This window comes from Haemaphysalis longicornis, unplaced genomic scaffold, assembly GCF_048455015.1.
Source record: "Haemaphysalis longicornis isolate Haplotype H1 unplaced genomic scaffold, Haemaphysalis longicornis Haplotype H1 scaffold_10, whole genome shotgun sequence".
In the NCBI taxonomy this organism is placed as follows: domain Eukaryota; kingdom Metazoa; phylum Arthropoda; class Arachnida; order Ixodida; family Ixodidae; genus Haemaphysalis; species Haemaphysalis longicornis.
The window spans coordinates 89,268,679-89,289,851 of NW_027526204.1; the positions used below are offsets into that span (position 1 = coordinate 89,268,679).

Consider the following 21,173-nt stretch of genomic DNA (forward strand, 5'->3'; position numbering starts at 1 on the left):
TAGACTGCTTACAGAAAACAAATGAAGCAGGGAGCAAAAGACTGCTTATGGAAAGCAAAAGCAGCAGCGAGCAAAGGCAACACCATATTCCAATGTTGGACTGCTTATGGAAATCAGACGCTGCGAGCAAAGGCAACACCATAAACGACGGGTGACCATAAAGCCAAGCCGCCTGTATAGACGACGTCTTGCTGTACGATGAATATACGGGGAACGTATTGCTTGAACATGCTGGCAAGGTGTGCTTTTTGCAAGAAGGGTTCGAGGGCAGTGAGCTCCAAACCAAGGGTGGGAGCAGGTTTTGTCAGAGAGACACTTGTGTACGCAACAGCGCCCAGCAACACACAGAAGCACAATTAAGTTAAGGATGACGTCGGTTGATCTTCGCCGAGTTACCTCGCGTTTGACGAAGCTCAACCAACAACCCTTTCCAAGTCCAAACCAATGCCTGTACAAGAAACAGACAGCAATGTAAGCACCCATGTCAAACAGAAAAAAGCAAAGCACCACTTCTTTAGACTGCGCACACCAACGTACCTACTGGCGCTACCTACGGTGTCAAAGACCGGAACTGCTTCAAAAGCGCGTTGCTATTGGTAAGAGGTAGACTTGATTACAGTGCCGTGTATATAAAGACAGTCAGCACAGTCCTTCTAAGGCCAGTAGACAGCCTGGACATTACAATCTCAAAAGCATGCTAGACTGTCAGCATACAACATGAAGTTCACATGGAGAATAGAACCCTACCGGTGACGAGAAACTATTAGCTTGATTTCAAGAGGTCATTTTTCTTACTCTACACCAGCAAGCAAAGAAAGCACACACAAATATCTGAAAATGTTTTACAGTAACTGATCTTACTATAACGCGTCAAAGTGTAGTCACCAAGCAAATTTTAAAAGACATGACGGCACATTTTAAACATATGCTCTTCTTTGTTTTCGAGTATTGAAGCGCTTTGAATGGACCATGAAGACAACGGGTAGCCCTTGTTTTATTTGATGGAATTAGCCCTCAATAGCCCCATCTTAATATCAAATAACACTATTTTTCCTTAAAAAAAGAGAGATTACAAATATTGACACTTTCAAATTTCCTGCCACACATCGGCAACGATATTAGGGGGTAGTTAAAACAGTGGTAACTAAGCGCCAGCACTCGAGCGGTGCAATCTAATGAAAACAGAAGCACTACTTCAATCCACCAATTACGCTTTTTGGAAGCAACTTTTGTCCGCAGCCACCAATTGCACAAATCTGTGACACTAGTGTGGCACCAGTGTTGCCCCAGTGTCACACCAGCGTGGCACGAGTGTCAGACGAGCACGGCTGGCTCCTTGCTACTTTTTCATTCGTCTATTTTATCATCTAGCATAACTTATTGCCGTTTGCATTCAAATTGTCTCGACTGTAACATCAAACACGGAATTTTGAATCAACCCAACTTGTTTTAGATCTTCATGGTCCCTCTATGCAACCCCAACTCGCAAACCCACCAGAAGAAATGAGAATACAATTAACACAAAGAAAGAGCTATTACCCACAATTTCTGAAACAAACTATGCAGCTGAAAAGTGAAGCTTAGGTCCGTGCCAGAGAGAATTAAAACAGTTTAACAGGGTGGCCCATTCAGCCGAGCTTTCAAGCGTTACACAGCTCATCGATAATTTTAAGTTTACAGAGCGTACTGTTAGAAGAAGTGTAATCTGGTATCATGCTAGCTTTTTTTTTCTTACCTAAACACCCAAAGATGCAAACAGAAAGAAATGTACGACAACAGGTTTCATTTAGAGTTGGCTTGCCAAGATGCAAAAGATACTGGTTCTGTATCGCGTGATTTTTTTGTTTCCGTGTTCGCTGTAGACTAAACACCCCACCACACCATTATAGAAAACGACCAATTTCCCACGGGGCAATGGTCTCTCTCAACAACTTTTGGCCGCGACCAAACGAGCAAATTGCTGCCACTTTCGCCAGTTGAAAAGAGAACGATCAAACCAGCACCCAATGCGTCCTGGCAGAACCACACCCTACACCACGCGCGAAGATGAACGCAAGAACTCAGCTATTGACTACCGATTACACTTCCGAAAGAATTTTTTTTTTTACGTCGTCGGCTGCCTTCCAACATGGAGCCCTTGGTACAAAGCCTTGGGCGACAGTGGGCAATCCATGGAACGACTGGCAGATCGTGGAAGCCGGACTTTTTCCCAGGAAGGGTGTTCACATGCCTCGCTTTCCGAGATGCTAGATGGACACGGCCACCACAATGGGTGCGGGTGTTATCACATGACTGTGGTGCGTGACAGTCGATCACATTTCTTCTCAGAGTCCCTGGATCACTCCGTGTGAATTATTAGTGAGTAAAAGAATAACTTATTACAAACATCGTGAAAAAATCAGTCTTAAAGTTGAAGTTTTCTTTACAGAGCGAGAGAGAGCTGTTTTTCTCCATCACCTTAGAGTCTCTCTCAAAAAAAAAAAAAAAAAACTTTTCTTCATTCCCAGGTCCATAATTCTTCACACTAAGCCATTACATGTTAAGCAATAACTGGCAATAATAAACACAACCTCTTTTTACAGCTATGTATTCAACATTTGTCGTTTCTCGCCCAGATTTTCATAAATATGCAAGCATGCACGTGCTCATGTACACTGGTATATTGGAGCTGAGATCAGTTTGCCATCAGCTGAAGTGATACGGGGCTGATCAGGTCACTTCCAAAAATCATTTGTTAATTCCATACGACAAAAACCTGCACTCGACATTCGTATAACCATGTGAATCGCTACAACCAGGCCTTTTAAAGGTTCTCATTTGACCTACAGTCCTTTTGTGCAAACCAACTGTCCCCCTTCTTCTCTCATTCAAGATATCGCCATATTCAGAGGACAGAAAGAAACCTAGCAGCGCAAGTGAACGTCACAGAGCAATAGAAGCAGGGAAGACGGCAGGAAATACTGTTTTCGGGTGTAAACCCGCAGAAAGATAAGCGTAAGAAGAAAGAAACGCTTTATAGCCCTCAATGCCGAACTCGGTGCTACAAATTCACTCGCGTTAATGTCAGTAAACTCTTTAACCTTTGCCGAGGTGCTACAGTTGCACATCGCTTGGTAATGAACTGCATTTCGACTTCAAGTACACACCAGCGGGTGTGTCGTAGCCAGACAACGTGCAATCCTTGGCATGGGCGTGCGACCCCTGATCACTTCCTAAGAGCTTTATTTTCAAAAACAGGAAAGGCAACCCTGTTGCTTCCACACAATTAGGTATACCCTTGTGACGTCGATAATTTACACTGCTTTCCAAAGCAGCCCTTTCAAAGGGACACAACCTCCTTGCAAATGCTCCAGAACAAAACTGGAGCCTGTTTGTGGTATGCATGCGGTGTTTGCGGTACACTAAAAACGAACACCAGCATCCCAATCACACATTCAGGTGCAACACTCCGATCGAGAAAAAGTTCATCGCTGCCCCCCAAAACACCTCCCAAAAATGAGGAATGTCAATACTGACACAACACACAATTCTGGCAACATCGGCACATCCCACTTCAAAGTGTACGGCACTACTGCATTCAACGAAGCGCTCATTAGAGATAGACGTGTGCTCGATATTAGTGAAACGGTTTTAAGGCCGTGGAGATGTTGAAAGCATGAAGGAGCCGCACTTGAAAGAAAAAGATTTCAATACAATTCTCAAATATCCATGCATGCAAGCATACGGGTTGACAAAGAATGTTCAGTTACAATCCCCGTGCCAATACCATAAATCCGTAGGGGTTTACGGAGAATCTTTTCCAGAAAAAAAAAACGGCACTGCAAATGGAGCGAACATCATCGACAGGCGTAAGCCCCATTACGATTGACAATAGAAGCCAAGCAGCAGGAACACCGAACACATCAGAAGGCTTTGCCAATCAAGTGCAGGTGCTTGGGTGCATATTGTAAAACAGTAACAAACATAGCTTCGAGTACGAGAACACACGCTGATACAGTAATCCTCAGAATGACAACACAGAGACAATTAGAGTTTATAACGTTGAAACCGCTTGAAAAGTGAAACAAAGAGAGCACCAGCATCCCGCAGGGGGTGAACCGTCTCTCCACATGCGACACAAAACTTGCTCGTGAGATTCGACAGACATCGTAAAAGGGGGAGCGATACGGACAAAGTCTGAGCAGTTCATTCGGCGGCAAACGGTCAGATGCAAATTGTGCCCCCACGTTTATTAAGGCAGCAGCAATTGGCTGCGTTGCGAGCACGACACTAAACAAGTTGACACGTCGACTGCGACAGCGAATAGCGTGTTGCTCTTATACGAAACCATCACGTGGCATGTCTGCGTCTTCCGACACCGTCGCAATGCTTGTGTGAAGTCCGAAAGGCAAGAATTGGAAAAAAAAATGGACATTTCATGTCACAAACTAATACCTGTTTGCATGTGTGTGTAACGCAGTGTTGCCACAGAACTCTTCCAAGACTAAAGTTTCTATCTGACAAAAAAAGAAACATCCAGCTCAGATTCTTGTTCGCGCAAAGCAATGACATTTCACATTCAAATGAGTTACCAGCTGACTTTTCACAGTTCAAGCCCAGCGCTTCCAGCTCCACGTTCGAAAGCACGCAATATCACTGCTGCCTCTCCTTATCCGACCCAACTCGCACAGCCTTGAGCAAGGCCTGAAGCCGTCTGTTTTCATGCACACCTTCCCTTTCCTCTTTGCCCGCCCCTGTTTAAAACACCAAGCAACGTCAGCGCAACGCCTCGACGCCAAACACCGAGTAGAGTCCTACCGTCGTCGTTTCCGTACAAAGTCTTACAAAAACAGTTGCGCGAAAGACTGCGCGTCACCGCGTCGAGCCAACGGGAAAGGCGCCATCAACGCAAGAACCAGTCTATGCCACTCTCCGATAGCCTTTCACCTCCGCCTAAATTGACGCACTCCAGATGGACTTCACAAAAGCACCTTTTGCAAATTCGCTGCCAGGCACTACGTCCGAGCAAAGACTTGGTGGGGGGACAAGAGGGTAGGGGCCGGAAAACACTGCCAAGTCAATGCACAAGACAAAAAACCCGATCCAGGAAACAATGACCAGCAAATTCCCATTGTCCAACGGAATTTCTGTCGTAAGCTGTAAAACTTTCGTCGTAGATTGGCAAACCTCTTTTATTTCGTACGGGTAAAATTTGGAGCAATTAAGGGCCCTCCGTAAGACTACTGCACCGAAGCGAACTATTCTCAGATCTCACTTGTGTGGCTACAAAACAAAAACAAAACCGCCCCGTCCTTTATATGTGGCCTAAGAACAGGCCATGACGTTTTGCCGTTGTCGCTCCAAAGTGGCCTGAAAATGTTGCGGTCGAAGTTCCCCATAGTCACAGCCTCTTCCTCACTATTCCCAACAAGCTTCCATTGCATTGCTCTGTTTATGACTGTAATGTCAAATGTGAACAAAAATATATTAACTGAATGTTGATTATGAATCCCCAAGATAAGAGTTTAATAAATTAAAAGGCCCCCAACTCGCAAGCCCTGCCAGCCTGGCTAAACCCTGCAAACAAACTGAAAGGCAGTCACAACTAACTGTTAAAAATTAAAATTTCCACATACCATATGCAGTCCCGATTATTGAAAATAAAACTGTCACGTACCACTCCTCTGAAAACTAAAACTGCACCAAAATTCTGGCCATCCAAATATCCTCCTGCCTGTAACTAACTCCCGACACTTACTCAGCCCTTGCATAAAATCTGCGCAAAGCAGACCACTGATTTCAATATTCTGAACAAGTTGAGCAAAACAGCAATAAATAGAAGTTAACACAGCAGGCAGGTATCTGCATTCCCGAACTGCAAAATAAAGTTAAAAGACAATGTTACCCGCACTTATTTGACTGTGAAGAAGCTAAAGCGTTTCAGGCGCATACAAGACAGCTCAGGGCTCTAACACAACAGCTTACGAAACAAACCCAAGCACTACCTTCAGTCCATCTGCCATCAGTCTCGACAGCATCAAATAATGTGTGTCCATCCAAACCACTGCTTACTGCTACAATTTCAATTTGCTCAATACAATTGTAGAAAATTTTTTTTGCCACTGCAAAAAAGCAACTGTCTTGTGCATGTTTATTGTGTGCAACAATTTAACTTGCAGCTGGCAACTTCCACAGGAAAGCCATGTAAGGCAGGGAGGTTCACGGATGTTGAAGCAGCTTTTGAGAACTACTCAATTCTTCACACAACCTGCCCAGCCTTCAGATTCACGCCATGACAAGACTGAATCAGGTTTGTCTTTTTAACTTTTTTTTTGGAATTTCAAAATCTCAGTCAGCTCCCTTGATCACACTTTAAATGCTGACAGAACTAGCACGCACACTTTTTCGTTAACTTTTCTGTACATGAATGAAGCTAAAACAAGGGTATTTTGAGAGTTAATCAGTGGCTCATTAGGACATTAGTGCAAGACGAAAGTAGGTTGGTCCAGTGACCAGTAAATATTCAAAGTCACAATCAGAAAAGTAATGCATTTCGAATTTTTTTCGTTTGTTGTTTTTACAGATCAAGGAACCCTGGCCAGACCAGCAGTGCTGAAAAAAAAAAAAAACTATAGTCTAAATGAATTGCAACAGCTGATCAACCACAACACCACCACTGTCAAAACCATGTTGATCACCACTCAACTGCGCTAATGTATTTTGCGGCAACACTATTCTGTGCCCAAGCGGTGCTGTCGGTGCGAGATACGCCCAAAACAGGTAACAAAAAACGAGGTGCCCTTAACTCGACTGCCACTCGGACTGATGCGCAAGCACACGCACTTGACCGGTTTTACCACTGAGAGCACAATTTCTGGACGCCAAGAAGTGTTTCGTGACTGCCACAACAGGTGACGCAAGCCCCTTCAACGTGCCCCCGCTTTCCACGCTAAGCACAGGGCACTGACAGGACTTGAACAAACCAGCTTTACACAATTTCCTCGGTCATCCCAGTCGGCAGACCCGGACACTCGTAACACTGAACATGCGCGAGGCAATGACGTCCGGCAACGCAATCCCCGAACAGCGCCGTCGAACGGCGACGGCGCACTGCGGAAGCAGCAACGAGCTTGAACTCAACGAACGAACTCTCTTGGGTCAACCAAACGCCGAACAGAAGGCGAGGCTGGAAGCTTGGTGCAGTCGGGGGGGGAGAAGAAGGAGGAGGAGGGGAGGCAGCGGCTGGCCGCCGGCACTGGGACGGCGGGGAGGGAGGGGTCAAAGGTCGCGAGAGGTCAGTGTGAGGACTGAGGGTCGCACTGGAGTAGCCGCACAATGGAGGGGTCGCTCTTGGCGCCCTCGATAAACTCCTCCAGGGAGAGTTTGCCGTCCATGTTCTTGTCCATCTGGCGAAAAATCTTGTCCGTGCGCTTCTCGGGCGTCGACTCGTCTTCGGGCATCTTCATCACCGACCCCACCATCTTGTAGATGGCCTGCCAGGGAGCAAAGAAAAAGGGAAATTATTAGGCAGTTTGGACGTGCTAATTATATCGTGCTTGTAAAGTGCAGTCCAACACCCCATCATGGGTACGCACTGCTCTATGGGTATGTATCACGTTACTATACTCAGGCACAACTTCAAAACAACAACGAAGTTGCTCCGGAGCCTCATTGTCACAGCCAGCTGTTCCTCTAGGTGGCACAAAAAGCGCATTACTGCAAGTGTTCTGAATGCGGCACGGGTTGTTTCCATGATTTTTCTGGCAATCTGCTTATAAAATACTGTAATGGCAACAAACTACACAAAAAAAAGCAGCTAATGTCATGCATTAAGCGCAATCGCCTTTCAAAATGCAAGCATGCATTGACATCTGGATCTGTTGTTTCAGCAGAGTGATAGAATACATGAGCTATTGTCAACTTCTACCACTGTCACGTATGCGTTCATTTAGGCCTAATGTTTGGCTTTGAGGTCTTGCAATGTGAACTCATGACAGAGAACAGGCACTTTTTAAAAACCAGCAGAAGTGGGGTAAATGTGCTTTCACACTAAAAGTCCACACGATGACTACATGTGCTGCAAGTTTCAGCAACAGCCAAGAGTGTTTTTTTTTTTTTTTTACTGAATCGCATTCCATTGGATGAGCTAAATTTCAGCTGTTACAGATGCAATCCAGAGCCATGATGGATAATACGAACGGACAAGTGCTTCTTTAGCAATGCTCTTGGAAACGCTCCAATTTGCGGTAGGATTCGTGTATTTCAAAACAAAGCATACCGCATTTTGTCACTAGGACAACTCTACAACGGTGCAGGATTCTGCTTAATTCCCTACCGCAGGTAATCAGCCATTACAGTTGCAAATATAATGCAATACCGCCACCACTTCCACAGCCATTCAGCAGCTGGAAAGGGGGCACAGAAAAAATGGCCGCAAAATAAGTTGTAATACTAATTCCCTAGAATGTATTACTGCATGTACATTTTCTATGATAAAGCGATATAACTTTAGCAAGTTTCATCACACTCACTAACACAGAAGTATGCAGAATCAAGGTTTGAAAAGGATATTATTTTAGTACAGTTGAACCTCGATATAACGAACCTCGATTTAACGAAATTCGCGATATAACAAATTTTTTCAAGTTTTCTAACAAAATTTTGCTAAATGCATGTATTTTTGTCTCGATTTTACGAAGTAATTTTGTGCGGCGCTTTCAATTTAACGAAGTCACGGCAAGAAAGGAAGAACGAAATTCCGGTCGAGGCACGTTTTATTTTGCCTCTCAGGCCCTACATTGAAAAAATTCAGTACTCAAATTGACTCTTGAAGGCTAAAATGAAAGAAACGCGGTGAAATCTACGGTTAACAACAATTAAAAGCGAAGAACGAAGCTGCACAAACCGCTAGCGGTCATTGACGGTTTAATAGTGCGGCCACTATTTTGACGTCTCCATCGTTGCCTACGCCAGCGCCCTCTATGCTTAGGCTACCGAAGCCTACTTCAAGCTTTTTTTTTTTTTTTCTACGCGTCATTCCTCACGGTGCTGCTGCCCTAGGTTGTGCTCGCTGATAACCAAATTAATATTTTGTTCGTGCATCGTTAGGTGAGTCTTGTAAGCAGCATGAGCACTCCAAGAGAAAGAAAAGTGTTCCGAACAAGAGCCTGAGGAAGTTCGGTGAAACTGACAGCCACCGAAGTGTGATGGATGCCGTCAATGTTCTGCGGAGGCACGCAGGTGCACACGAATGTTTATAAGACCTTGTTAGCGCTGTCAGCATACGAGCGTCACGTAAAGCCCGCCATGGTCAAGAAACGCCAAGCACTGCTTACGGACTTCTTCACTACGGCTTGAACATCGAGTGCTGGTGGCAATAAATTGCTCTCTTTGAACGTGGTCATCTTCGTTTCACCAGCGTTCATTAGACAGCTGCGGTGCGGAGAAATCAGTTTCGTAAGGGCTCAGTGGACATTAAAGTAATTGCTTAATCGAATTTGGCCGGAAGATTTTTAATGTAAGCTTTCCGCTTTCCGGAGCACGTAAGCGCTGCTCCACACAGTGAAGCGGTCCGCGTGTACTCCGCTCAACTCGCAATCATGGCTTTATCTCGAGTGTTGTGGTTGCATCACGCGCCCATACTACAGAGCCTTTGTACATTAAATAAGTCTTTCGAAAGTTTCACAGCAGCCTTCCGCTGTTGGCCTGCCGCGCCTAAGCCTACCACTGAATGGACGAAAAGAGGCGTAACTTCGAACGAGCACCTCGGCGGGGTGAAGTTCACGGGCCATGGACGCGGGTTCAGTTGACTAACAGCGGCATTTAGTAGTGACCGAAATGAAAAAAGAAAAAGTGGAAACCTAGTCTGCTATCATATTTAATAAGGCGTTGCGAAAAAAGCACCGGTTTTACGATGACACATGAACTACCGTCGGCTATCCGAATTCCATTGCCCAAGTGTTGAAACTCTTAATTCACACAATTTTCGCGGCCAGTTTTAGTACAAATTTCGCTTTAATTGGAGAGGTAACTACATAGCAGTTGTTGCCTGGCGAGGGCCAAAGTGTTAAAACCCCAATAACTGGTTAAATGAACTGTAAAATCAAAACCTCGATTTTACGAAATTCTCGATTTAACGAAATTTGCGGCCCCAAGTACGACTTCGTTATATCGAGGTTTAACTGTAATATATCCCTTTGGTCATCACTATAACAGCATCCCGTTAGTTTTAGTCTCGTTTTGTAGTGGTGGCTTAGCTCTTGCTGCCACTATCTAGGCAAAAAGTACGTAGCATGTGAATTTTATGAATCCTCAATAAAACAAATGCAGTTCCTATTCTAAATCGGGACAACGTAGCTAAAATTCTCTTTTAAGGCACAACTCTACTCTGTTTAGGGAATAACTCCAACCCACCGCAGCGTTATCTATTATTTCATCGCCTGCTGTGCACCCTAAGTGTTGAGCAGTGATAGTGGGTTTGCAACGAAGACAGCATACATGCGCACATTATAAACCAAAGTTGCATTTGGGGACTGGCACTGCCACATGCTAAAAAAAAATTTACCATAACTTCCTACAGAAAGCTGAGAGAAGTGCAAAAACCATCTAACATCAAAACAGCACCAAAAGTGCGTCAACACCTTCCCTATAAGCGTGTCGAACCTTCGCTGAGGGTGCGTCCAATCGACTCTCAATCGACTGCCAAATCGCAAAGAAAGAAAGAACCCATGCGATGACTTTCATGCATAAAGTAAACTTATCTACAAACGATCTAAATGTATATCGATCCGTGGTTTATGAGATAAAGGCATATTCCTTCTTCATGATCGATGCTTGTATTGTCTTAACCCCAACTGTTCCTTTCTCGCAATTTTCAAGTAACCCTTTTGACAGAACGGAAGAAGCCCGGTTTCATGCACACGCCGTGTGTCCCAAGATCTTATCAGAGCTTTTCGGTCAACCGACCCGTCTATGAGGAAATGAATTAGTTTTTCAACAGGACGCCACCGGTCACCCAAGAAAGCTTTTGCTTTAAAAACCTCTTATCGTCACACCCTTACTCAAATAGTAGTACTTTGAGGGCATGTCAAAAAACAAGAAAAATAAATGGGGGGGGGGGGGGGGGGGTTAAGGGGGGACACTGCTCTTAAAAGTATTTCTTAATTTTTAAGTAAACTCAGTGAAACTTGTCAGTCTTGCTGCTTTTCCCCCACTGATTTCAAATATGGCATTACTTTTTAGTTGGTCAATTAGTTCCCGAGATAATTAGAGGTAGTAATTAGCCATTTTTGGTCAAACAATAGACAAAACAGTGTTGTTCATAAAACTGTAATCTTCACATTTTCCAACACTATGAACCCTGGTGAGTGCAATAAGACAACCAGTTTTTTATGCATTGCTTGGAACTAATTTTACAACTCATTAAACTTTGGTGTTTGAAATGGGCACTCAAAATAGTTCCTTGCCACTGGTGCCTCCCAAGGTTTAATGAGCTGTAAAAGTAGTTCCAAGCGACACATAAAAAAACTGATTGTCTTATTGCACTCACCAGAGTTCATAGTGTTGGAAAATGTAAAGATTAGAGTTTTATGAACAACACTGTTTCGTCTATTGTTTGACCAAAAATGGGTAATTACCTCTAATTATCTCGGGAACTAATTGACCAACTAAAAAAAATAATGCCATATTTGAAATCAGTAGGGGAAAAGCAGCAAGACTGACAAGTTTCACAGAGCCTACTTAAAAACTAAAGAAGTTTTGAGCAGTGTCCTCCCTTAACACACAGGAGCGACACCCCCGATATGGGGTGTGCCATAGTGGAGAGCAGTGGATTAATTGTGGCCAATTGGGGTCTTCATCGTGCGCCAAAATCTTCACAAACAAACATTTTCACTTTTAGCCTCCACCTGAACGGCAGTCACCCACAGCCGAGATCGAACCCGCGTCCTTGGGCTTAGCAGCTTAACGCCTCAGCCACTGCGGCACCACGGCAGAAATGTCATTAAAAACAGCTGCAGTTTTGTGAGGAGTGCGTATTTCCCAGCCTCAAATTGCCACAGATCACCGCCATCTGATTTAGGATGCGAGTGCATTGTATGAGCACCTCATCTATACTTGGGGGCAACTTTCTGTGGCAATGGAGAGAAAGCTATGGGAAGGAGGGGGAGGGGAAGCTAACTGCTTGGTGTTACTGCGCCAAAGTAGTTCCCAATAAATTGGTTTCGCTATCAGTTTTGGCATGACAGATGTGCATTTGATACAGTTCATTTACTCTCAAAACTGGGCAGCACTACCGGAATGTGCAGCATACTTACATAGCGCGGGCACGATATACCGAAACAGCAGCATGTACACACACTTACGCACACGCTCGCTTATGCCGACAAACTGGCTAACCGAACGGATCGCGAAAATGACAGAGAGTCCCGGTTGCATCAGTTTCACTTGGGCGTACACTTAGCAAACCACTCGCTTAGTTTGTTTAGACAGCGAAGCTTTACAAATCATATGCAGAGAATGAAGTGGCAAGCTGCTGAAAGCCGTCAACAAGGATGCTATGTTTTCTTTTCTTTTTGTGGGGGGGAGGGAACCATTGCAATGCCAGCGGCGAAAGCCACAACCAAAAAAAAAAATCCGAAAATGTAAAAAAAAAAATGCGCCCTGCTTCACACATCTGACAAGCAACTTAGCGGCATTATCAACAAAGTCTAAAACATAACAGCTATATATTCTTGAATTGCTGAGGTTATCGCCAGCCAATTATTTTTGTTGAAATACTTCCAGGTGCGCAGCGAAAAGGCGCGGCTCAGCTCTGCAGCCTTGAATGCATTGCCACAGAAAGTTGTCCCCGAGTACAGACACGATAATCAAATGTCAGTGCTGATACTATGACAGGCTGGCTTAGCCTTGCAATGTGTACTTGCCCCCGTCATGATGATATCGGCCCTGTTTGGAGCGTAAATGTTGCAGCAAATTCTATTGCAGGGATAACATGACTGATTGCATTGATTGGCCAACAGCCACGTAGTGCTTTTTATGTGAATGTGAGCACCCCCAAAAGGTAAACACGGTGCAAGGCTCTGCATGGTTAAATGTGGGCACAGACAACTAGTGAATGACCCACACCAACTGAAGTACCAAGTCGGGCCAGTTTTTCCAGTATGTCCACACTAATACCTTAGAGCAAGAACAAAGGTAAAAAAGAAAAGAAAAAAAAAACAATAAAACCTGAATGTAGGCGTGTTGCCCATGGAGAAACAGCTGGCCAACAAGCGTTGCTTTGACCCTGAATGAAACTTTAAACAAGCACGAGCTGAAACCAAGCATGAGCTGGATGCGAAATTTCGTTTCCAAGTCAATGCAAGCAGGGCACTTCCCATGCGATGCCAAACTTCAATTAAATATCGTGATAGGCTTCTTCTCTTGGCACTGAAACCAACCTGAAAATTACTAAACCACCCTTATTCACAAAACTGCGCAGAACTGATCAAAGGCCACTTTTTCAATAAGAAAAAAATAAAATCACAGAAATAAATAAAAAGCAGAAGTGCTGGGACTCCAACTCTGTATGTAAGTGTTAGATGCTGCAACGCTATCTGCTAGGCCAGAGAGACCCAACAGCCAGCTTGTTTTAGCAGTTAATCAGGGCAGTTAGTCGACCAGATTTCAGGGAAATCCCGAAGGTGGGGTAAGTTGTAGTATGGCTGAATAAGCTGTAGCCATATGGCTGCATTCAGGTGGATGTCAAACTTTCCTTTGCGTAATCAGGGCAGTGTTCAAAGCTAACCACTAGACGGCGCCGAGCGAAACATCAAGCGCCCAGCCTGCGCTGACTAGGAAACGGAATGCCACGAGCGCAACCGCCCGCAGTGGAAGCGAATGAAGCGGCCAAGGAGAGACAGAAAGAGAGAGCGAGAGGCCGAGAGACTGACCGTGACTATCTCGAGCATCTCCTGTCGCGAGATGTAGCCGTTGCCGTCCAGGTCGTACATGCTGAAGGCCCACTTGAGCTTCTGCTCCAGGCGGCCGCGCGACGTCACACTGAGCGCACACAGGAACTCGCGGAAGTCGATGGTGCCGTCCCCGTTGGCGTCGAAGGTGCGGAACACGTGCTCGGCAAACTTGGACGCGTCCCCGTAAGGGAAGAAGTTGCCGTAGATCTTCTTGAACTCCTCGATGGACAGGTGCCCGCTGGGGCAGTCCTTGAGGAAGCCCTTGTACCACTCCTGGATCTCCGCATCCGAGAACTCCGTGTTCTGCCGCAGGTCCTCCAGGACCTCCGGCTTCAGCTTGCTGTTCTGCTTGCCCATGGCGTCCTCCGGGGGAGGAGGAGGAGGAGGGCCTGCTTCCCGCTGCTGCTTCTTCCTCTTCCGGGCACTGCTGGTGGTCAGAGCCTAGAGACGGCGGCCACTGCGCGATTCAAGGGAGAGAGTCGAGATCACTGCAGACAAAACCGGCACCACCCTACAACACGTCCCTACAAACAGGTTACAAGAAGAAAAGGATTCATTAGTTGACGCAGACTTCGTTGTGCTGCACTAGAACAGCAATACATCATGCTATCACACTGCCAAAGCGATAGACCACAATGTCACTACGTCCGCTTTCTAAACGGAGATTTCCTTTAGTGCACGACATCACTGCAATAGTTTACAAGCCGATTAAGCTTAAAAAATCACGGGAATTGCTTTCCCCTTTGAAATACTCGCACTAACGACACTTTGCTCCGTGCAGAAGAACGGCTGGCTTTGGTGATCGGGTGCAGGGGCAACGTCTGTTGTCGTTGAGCTGTACCCAAGTATAGTAGATTAGGCGATGAAAAATGCGAGTGAGGGTGCTGAAGTTTTTGTGACACCTTGTCTGACACACCTTACTAGAAACTTTGGAAATACAAAACGTTAGCACTGGCAAAATGTCAGAGCAAAGGAAGAGACTGGAGTTCCTTGGATTACATTTACATACCCTCGTGCAACTGGAGACCGATGACATAGCCAGATTTAGCGTTAATTTGGGCAGCCAAGCATCAAGTGTTTCATGGGCCTGCACTTCCAGCGACCGGCGTCCTACGCAGTCTTCTCTTTTACTGCAAGCAATCCAAGTGCACTGACTAGATGCTCGGCAACGATGAGACTAATCAGTAAGCTCTTTCCAGCTATTTTGACATTGACTGCACCAGGCGCAGTACATGTATGAAGTGGACACATCACCATCTGTGAATCTACTTTGGACTTGGAGAGCCAGAGAGAATGAATAAGAGCAAACTCAGTCCTCATTCCTGTGGTACTCCAGAAAAACTTCATCCTGATCTCACACTGTGGGGTTTTCCTTTTTTTTTTTTTTCTGTGCTAGCTGCATGCTTCAGTTCAGAGTTAACTACGTCCCACTGATAAGACTCACCGCGTAACTCCAGGACAAACTGCGGTACAAAAGACCTGAAAGAAGTTCTTTTGACATACGTACCAATAGTGAGGAATTTGCAGTGTCCACAGAAAAAAAACAAGAAAAACATGCCAGTCAAACTACGCGATTGCCATATGAGCTCGTGGGAGGGTGGAACTCTTTCCCCCGCACCGAAACCGATGACATGCAACTACAGTTGCTCAGATAACTGAAGCAATGATGAGCAGCGCTGTGCTATCAACATTTGAGAGAGCTAGCTCAATTTCATTGCAGCTGTAATCACACCAAGCCAACACCCTCTATTCCAGCAACACAGACACATAAACAAAGATTATGAAAATTTAAAAATCTGAATTTTTTCAACTTTCATTTCGCTTCCAATTAGAGACCACAAGTTATCTTCTTACTATCGCAAAGGTGTCACTTGATGGCACGCTCAAGATCTTCACATTAATCAGAGCTCGCGACAAATGTCCCTTGCCCTACCGCTGAAATTGGATTATGTTGGAGTGCAAATAAGGTAACGCCCCTCACTGCATTTCTTCTGCTGGAAAAGATTGTCATTCCTCAACTCTTTGCAACTCTGTTGAGAATTTTCAGGCTCAGAGGTGTTCCTTACTGTCCTTACCTAGGTATATACAATGCCATGCAGCACATTGCAAGAGAAAAATTTTGGTTGCTCACTTCTGCGATTTCTCTAACATGAACAGTATTGTGAACTCCAAAAAGCCTGCCAAGTTCTTGCCACAGTCTCCAGCCTGGATGCTTCCCCATGGGTCGCTTATGCAAATCAAACTTACGCATCTAATTACTTCATTACTTTTGACAGCAATGGCAAGACATAGTAGCCTTTGTGGTGGAGAAAAAACAAACATCTGCCTTTCTTTCCGAACAAAAGTAACGAAACGCAACATAGTGGGAGTAATGTACACCTTTTTATTTCAAAGACGACAAAGTAGCCTCGAGCTCATGTACAAAAAGGTATGCAGAAAACGCACGACACAAAAGCTTTTTAAATTACAACAAAAAGGCACTTTAAGAAGACGAAGGAAGGTCCAGATCTCGAGAAAACTGGCAGGCTAGTTGACGCGACAAAAGAAAACAAACATCCAAGAGAGCATCGCAAGCGGCACGGCTGGCCAGCTATCTCGTCTGCAGCGACGTGTTTGCCGTGAGCAGGCCCGCCAGCTTCCGGTCCTGCATGCAGCCATCGAGGAACTCCCGCAGCGTCAGCTTGCCGTCGCCATCGGTGTCCATCTTGGCGAAGACGGCGCCCGTGCGCTCTTCCGGCGTGTCCTCATCGGAGGTGGCGGCGCCGGGCCCCAGCATTTCATACAGGGCCTGCACAGGGGAGGGCACAGTTTGAGACCCCGAGGTACTCCCGATCAATTCCTGTAAACAGCACACAGGTAGCAAGGGTTCAGCACTAAAAAAATTCCCCAGGGCACTTAAGTCTCCTTTTGTGCATTGTAGGCATGGGGTAAGAAACAAAACAAGGATGGAAACTTCGCCTCCTGGGGTGGCTTGACAATGGCACAAGCTGTTGGCACAGATTAAGCTAGCGCCATCTGTTGTCGTGGAAGAAACTGTACCGACGCCGCAATCGGCATTCTGCTGCGCAGCCAAAACACGGTGGCATGGCCACTTTCACCGCATCCATCAGGTGCCGCGATCGCATCTTCTGCTCTCGCAACTGCAAAGCTTTCTAGATAGAGTTAGTTTGCACTGAGACATTATGCCGCTCGCCTGCATCAGCTGCAATGGGTGTTCCGTCTCCTGTATATTCTTGCTCCATGCTTGAAGGCAAAGCATTATGGCTTCCCCTTCCGTACTTATCAAGGTCTTCTTAACTGCAATGTTGTGTTAACGTCTCTCTTTCGGCGTCAATTACTTTGACAGGCAGACCGGCAACCCTTTACGGCAATGCTTCGGCCAAATCAGAGCATCTTCATGGCTGGGGTGCACTTGTTCTAATCACACGCCACTATGTTCACCTGTCGTGCGATATGACCTATGCATCGCATGCACTAAGCTAAGTCTTGTTCCGTTGCTGGCAACATGCTGAGGCAGCTTGGTGGTCGCAAGAGCGCACTATGCTCCTACTCTGGAGACCCAAGTTTTGCTCCTACACAAACTCAAATGTGTTTTTTTAAGATGGCTGCCATTATTTACTCAATACTCCCCTTTCAACCAGACCACTCAACAACAAACGTTTATTGCTTCAAAAACGCCCTACCAGCCTGAGTGCTTGCTTGCGTGCCTGCTTTTTTGTGGACCCAGACCGAAAATAGACCCCTACACGTTGCGAAGAAAATGAGAAAACTCCCTGGCCTGTGATATATCAAACGCCACCAAAAAAACGCTGCGAGCCGTCCCCCCTCTCCGGCAAAGAGCACATATTTCGTTGCATTGTCTGCAGTAGAGTTGAAAGGGAACAGTTATGCGAGATTTCCCATTGCACATAGTTTGTGATAGTGAGTGGATTTTCATATTTCTTGCAGGAGGGGATTGCTGGGACAATAGACTTTACCCAAAAATACATCCCGAGTAGTCGATGGTAAGTGCTGCAGGGTTCCTTTAAGCTAACGGCATGAGTCGCAGGAGGTGAAGGTGCACCGTCAATGTGATCGGCATAACACTGCGCCGAACTGGAATGAATTGTGGCCGCAAACATTTTGTCCGTCAGCTGCTGCTACCCTCTTCTTCGCTGTCACAGCTATGAACCTTTGTAGTCTGCGTTGGTTTTCACTGCGACATCACCTGGTCTCTCACCTGCGACCACTGCAATTGGCCATTTCACCTCCTATATACATATTCCTGCTTCGTGCCGCAGAGCTAACTTGTTCATAGTTGTGCGCGTAATCTCCCTGAACTCGAAAACCTCAAAGGGTAATCGAATCAAATAAGCGATTTCCCAACATTAAACAAACATGAGCACTTTGAAGAATAACCGTCCCCCGATATCGAATAGGCCATCAAAAACTACCCGCAAAGCGTAATGCTTTTGAATACTCGTGCCGCTCGTTTGTACACCCAGTTGGCGAAACACCCCAGTATGCCATCCCCACTTGCCTGGACGATCTTAACCATCTCTGCGCGGTCGATCTTGCCGTCGCCGTTGATGTCGTACATGCGGAAGGCCCACTTGAGGCGCTCCTCCGAGCTCTGGCTGCCCGTCACGCCGATGGCCAGCAGGAACTCCTTGAAGTCGATGTGGCCGTTGTTGTCCGCGTCAAACGTCCGGAACACGTGATCGCAGAACTTCTCCGGATTGCCCGTCGTGAAGAACATGCGGTAGATCTCCAGGAACTTGGAGCGCGACAGCTTGCCCGTCGGGCAGTCTTGCTGCGAAAGGAGTGGCACACGGTCAACAACGATGACGACGACAGTTGGATGGATATGTATGAAGGATGAGGATCTAAACACTAAAATCACTCAACAAGAACGAATGTAGAATCAGTAAAAGACAACGAGAATGACTGGTGTAGAAGGTCAGGTTGCAATTATGCGTGGTATGAAATAAGTATAAAACTTTTGCTTCTGCTAAATATTTGAAAACACTAGACAGAAAACATGGGATCGTCAGAGAGGAAAAGAGCAGGGTGTAACCAGATGTGTATTCAGTTGTGGGATGTGTTTCAGTCGTGTTGCATGAAGTGCTTTGCATTGAACGCGTATGTGAACTACGGATAGGGCCTCTCCACATCTGCTACACGGAGGTCTTGAAGACCCTGTGAGCAGATACGAGTGTTGCATGTGTATGCCCTATCCGTAGCCTAGCAAAGGCAACTTCTGTGTCTGTTGTGTGTGTCAGTGGTGTATGGTCCCAAGTGTGGTTTTATTACGTGTAAGTTGTCTGTCTGTCCACTCCAGTGTGTTTGCCACGTTTTTCGAAGTTTTTTTCTGATGTGTGGCTTCATGTCGGTGTATGATACTGTTATGTCAACTGTTGTACCAAGTGCAGCAGCAGCGGCCAATTTATCTGCAGTCTCATTGCCTGCAATCCCAGAGTGACCTGGCACCCAGCACACGATCACTTTGAGGTCTAACACACATAAAGACAATGGTGCTAATCAGAAGACTGACTACATAGTTTTTGGAAGTTTTTTGCGCTGACAATGTCCGCACAACACTTAAGGAATCAGTATAGACTATGGACTGTGGAATTCTAGTGGATATGGTGCAAGACAAGAAGTATACCGTGAGCCTCGGCCGTGAAGATAATACACATTCATGGTTTTACTAGTATTCTAGCTGGCTCCGTGCACAGCACAGGACACAGTGGTAGCAGTTTTTGAATTCTGCACACTTGTATTTGTGTTGAAGTGACAAGAAGTGTTGCAGGATCGCACTTCTTAACACTGTTTTTGTCGATATGTATAAAAGATAAGTCACATGGTATAGGACGAAGATGCCATGGGGTATAGATTTATAACAGTCGTTTTCATGGTATCTAAAGGAGACAGTTCTGATGCTTCCTCTCTAGCTCTGTATGAGAATGGAGAAGAAATAGATGGGCAGTTTAAAAGAAGCTGGGACATGGATGTATCATAAAAGACTGACTTAAAAGGATGGTTAGGCATTGACGAGATTTTAAAAGCATAAAGAAGGCCCCAAGTAGTTTCGCTGACGTTCTAGGCTCCACTTGTTACATTCTACATAGAGGCTTTCAACTGGGCTAGTACAGAAAGCCCCACATGCAAGACGGAGCCCAAGGTGCAGCATGGAGTCCAGCATTTTCAGGGATGTTTTAGTCGCTGACCCATAGGCAACACTGCCATAGCCCAGCCGGGATCCTATCAGAGCATTATACACACAATGAAGGAGTTCTTCATCGGCACCGTAGGATTGGCTTGAGAGTACTTCAAGAATGTTTATTGTTTTTAGGCATTTGTGTTTCAGCTGTTTCAAGTGAGGAATAAATGAGTTTACTATTGAATATTAGAGTTTTAGCAGTCCGTCCGTTCCGTCGCGTACGTAGCTAGCGTGTTGACCGGGACCCATCTGGGCACTTGGGCATTCGTCACGGTAGGGGTATTAGTTCCGCTGGCCTGCCTTCACCATGTCCGTGCCTCCTAGCCCTTCCTCTTCGCTCTTCCGCGTGCGCAGGCGCAGACCGGTCCCGGTCAACCTGGTAACAACGTAACGAACGGAACGGATGGACTGCTAAAACTCTCTATTATGCCTAAAAACTTCTGTTCAACTCTCACAGGAATTACAACGCCATTGACATCAGGGTCTGCATGAATCCCGCACTTCCGGGAGAACATAAGTATTTTTCCAGGGTTCAATTTAAAACCATTTGTGCCCGCCCAGCCTGCAAGTTTTTCACCCCAAGCTGGACTTCGCATTCACAAATGGAGAAGTTACAAGACTTAAAAGATATTTAAACGTCATCTACATATATAGAACAGGAAATGGTTGGTGGCAATGCCTTCGGAAGCGAGTTCATCTTAACAATAAATAGTGTACAGCTCAACACACTGCCTTGAGGGACGCCATTTTCCTGCACATATACATCAGAAAGTGCACTGCCAACCCTCACTCGAAAGGTTCTTTAAGACATGTAGCTAGCGAGGGCGTACAAGTTGCCGGAAACGCCAAATGACTTGAGGTCACTCGAGATGCCATACCGCCAGGCCGTGTCATAGGCCTTTTCCATATTGAAGAAGACTTGTGCAAAACAAGGCATCTTTTACATACGATTCCAACGCAACCAGTTGATTGTTGGTGGATCTTCCCACCCTGAAGCCAGCCTAACAGCTGGCTTCAGGGCGGTCCCTGATCAAACGTGA

The 21,173-nt window shown here is 45.8% G+C and overlaps 1 protein-coding gene across 4 annotated transcripts in view; it reads right to left on the reverse strand.

Annotated features, from left to right (window-relative positions):
* Positions 1–433: 433 nt before the first annotated feature.
* LOC144158887 (neurocalcin homolog) overlaps positions 434–21,173 on the reverse strand; it is a 98,878-nt gene continuing 78,138 nt past the window's right edge. For 3 of the 4 annotated variants that reach the window (XM_077690066.1, XM_077690068.1, XM_077690069.1), the window contains 2 exons: positions 18,451–18,723; positions 16,292–16,719 (listed from right to left, as the gene is read on the reverse strand). In XM_077690066.1, the coding sequence (XP_077546192.1) occupies positions 16,522–16,719; positions 18,451–18,723 (471 nt within the window). In that variant the 3' untranslated portion in view covers positions 16,292–16,521. Of the gene's footprint in view, positions 7,473–13,910; positions 14,389–16,291; positions 16,720–18,450; positions 18,724–21,173 lie in introns of those variants that run through there. The other variant, XM_077690070.1, reaches the window with a different exon arrangement.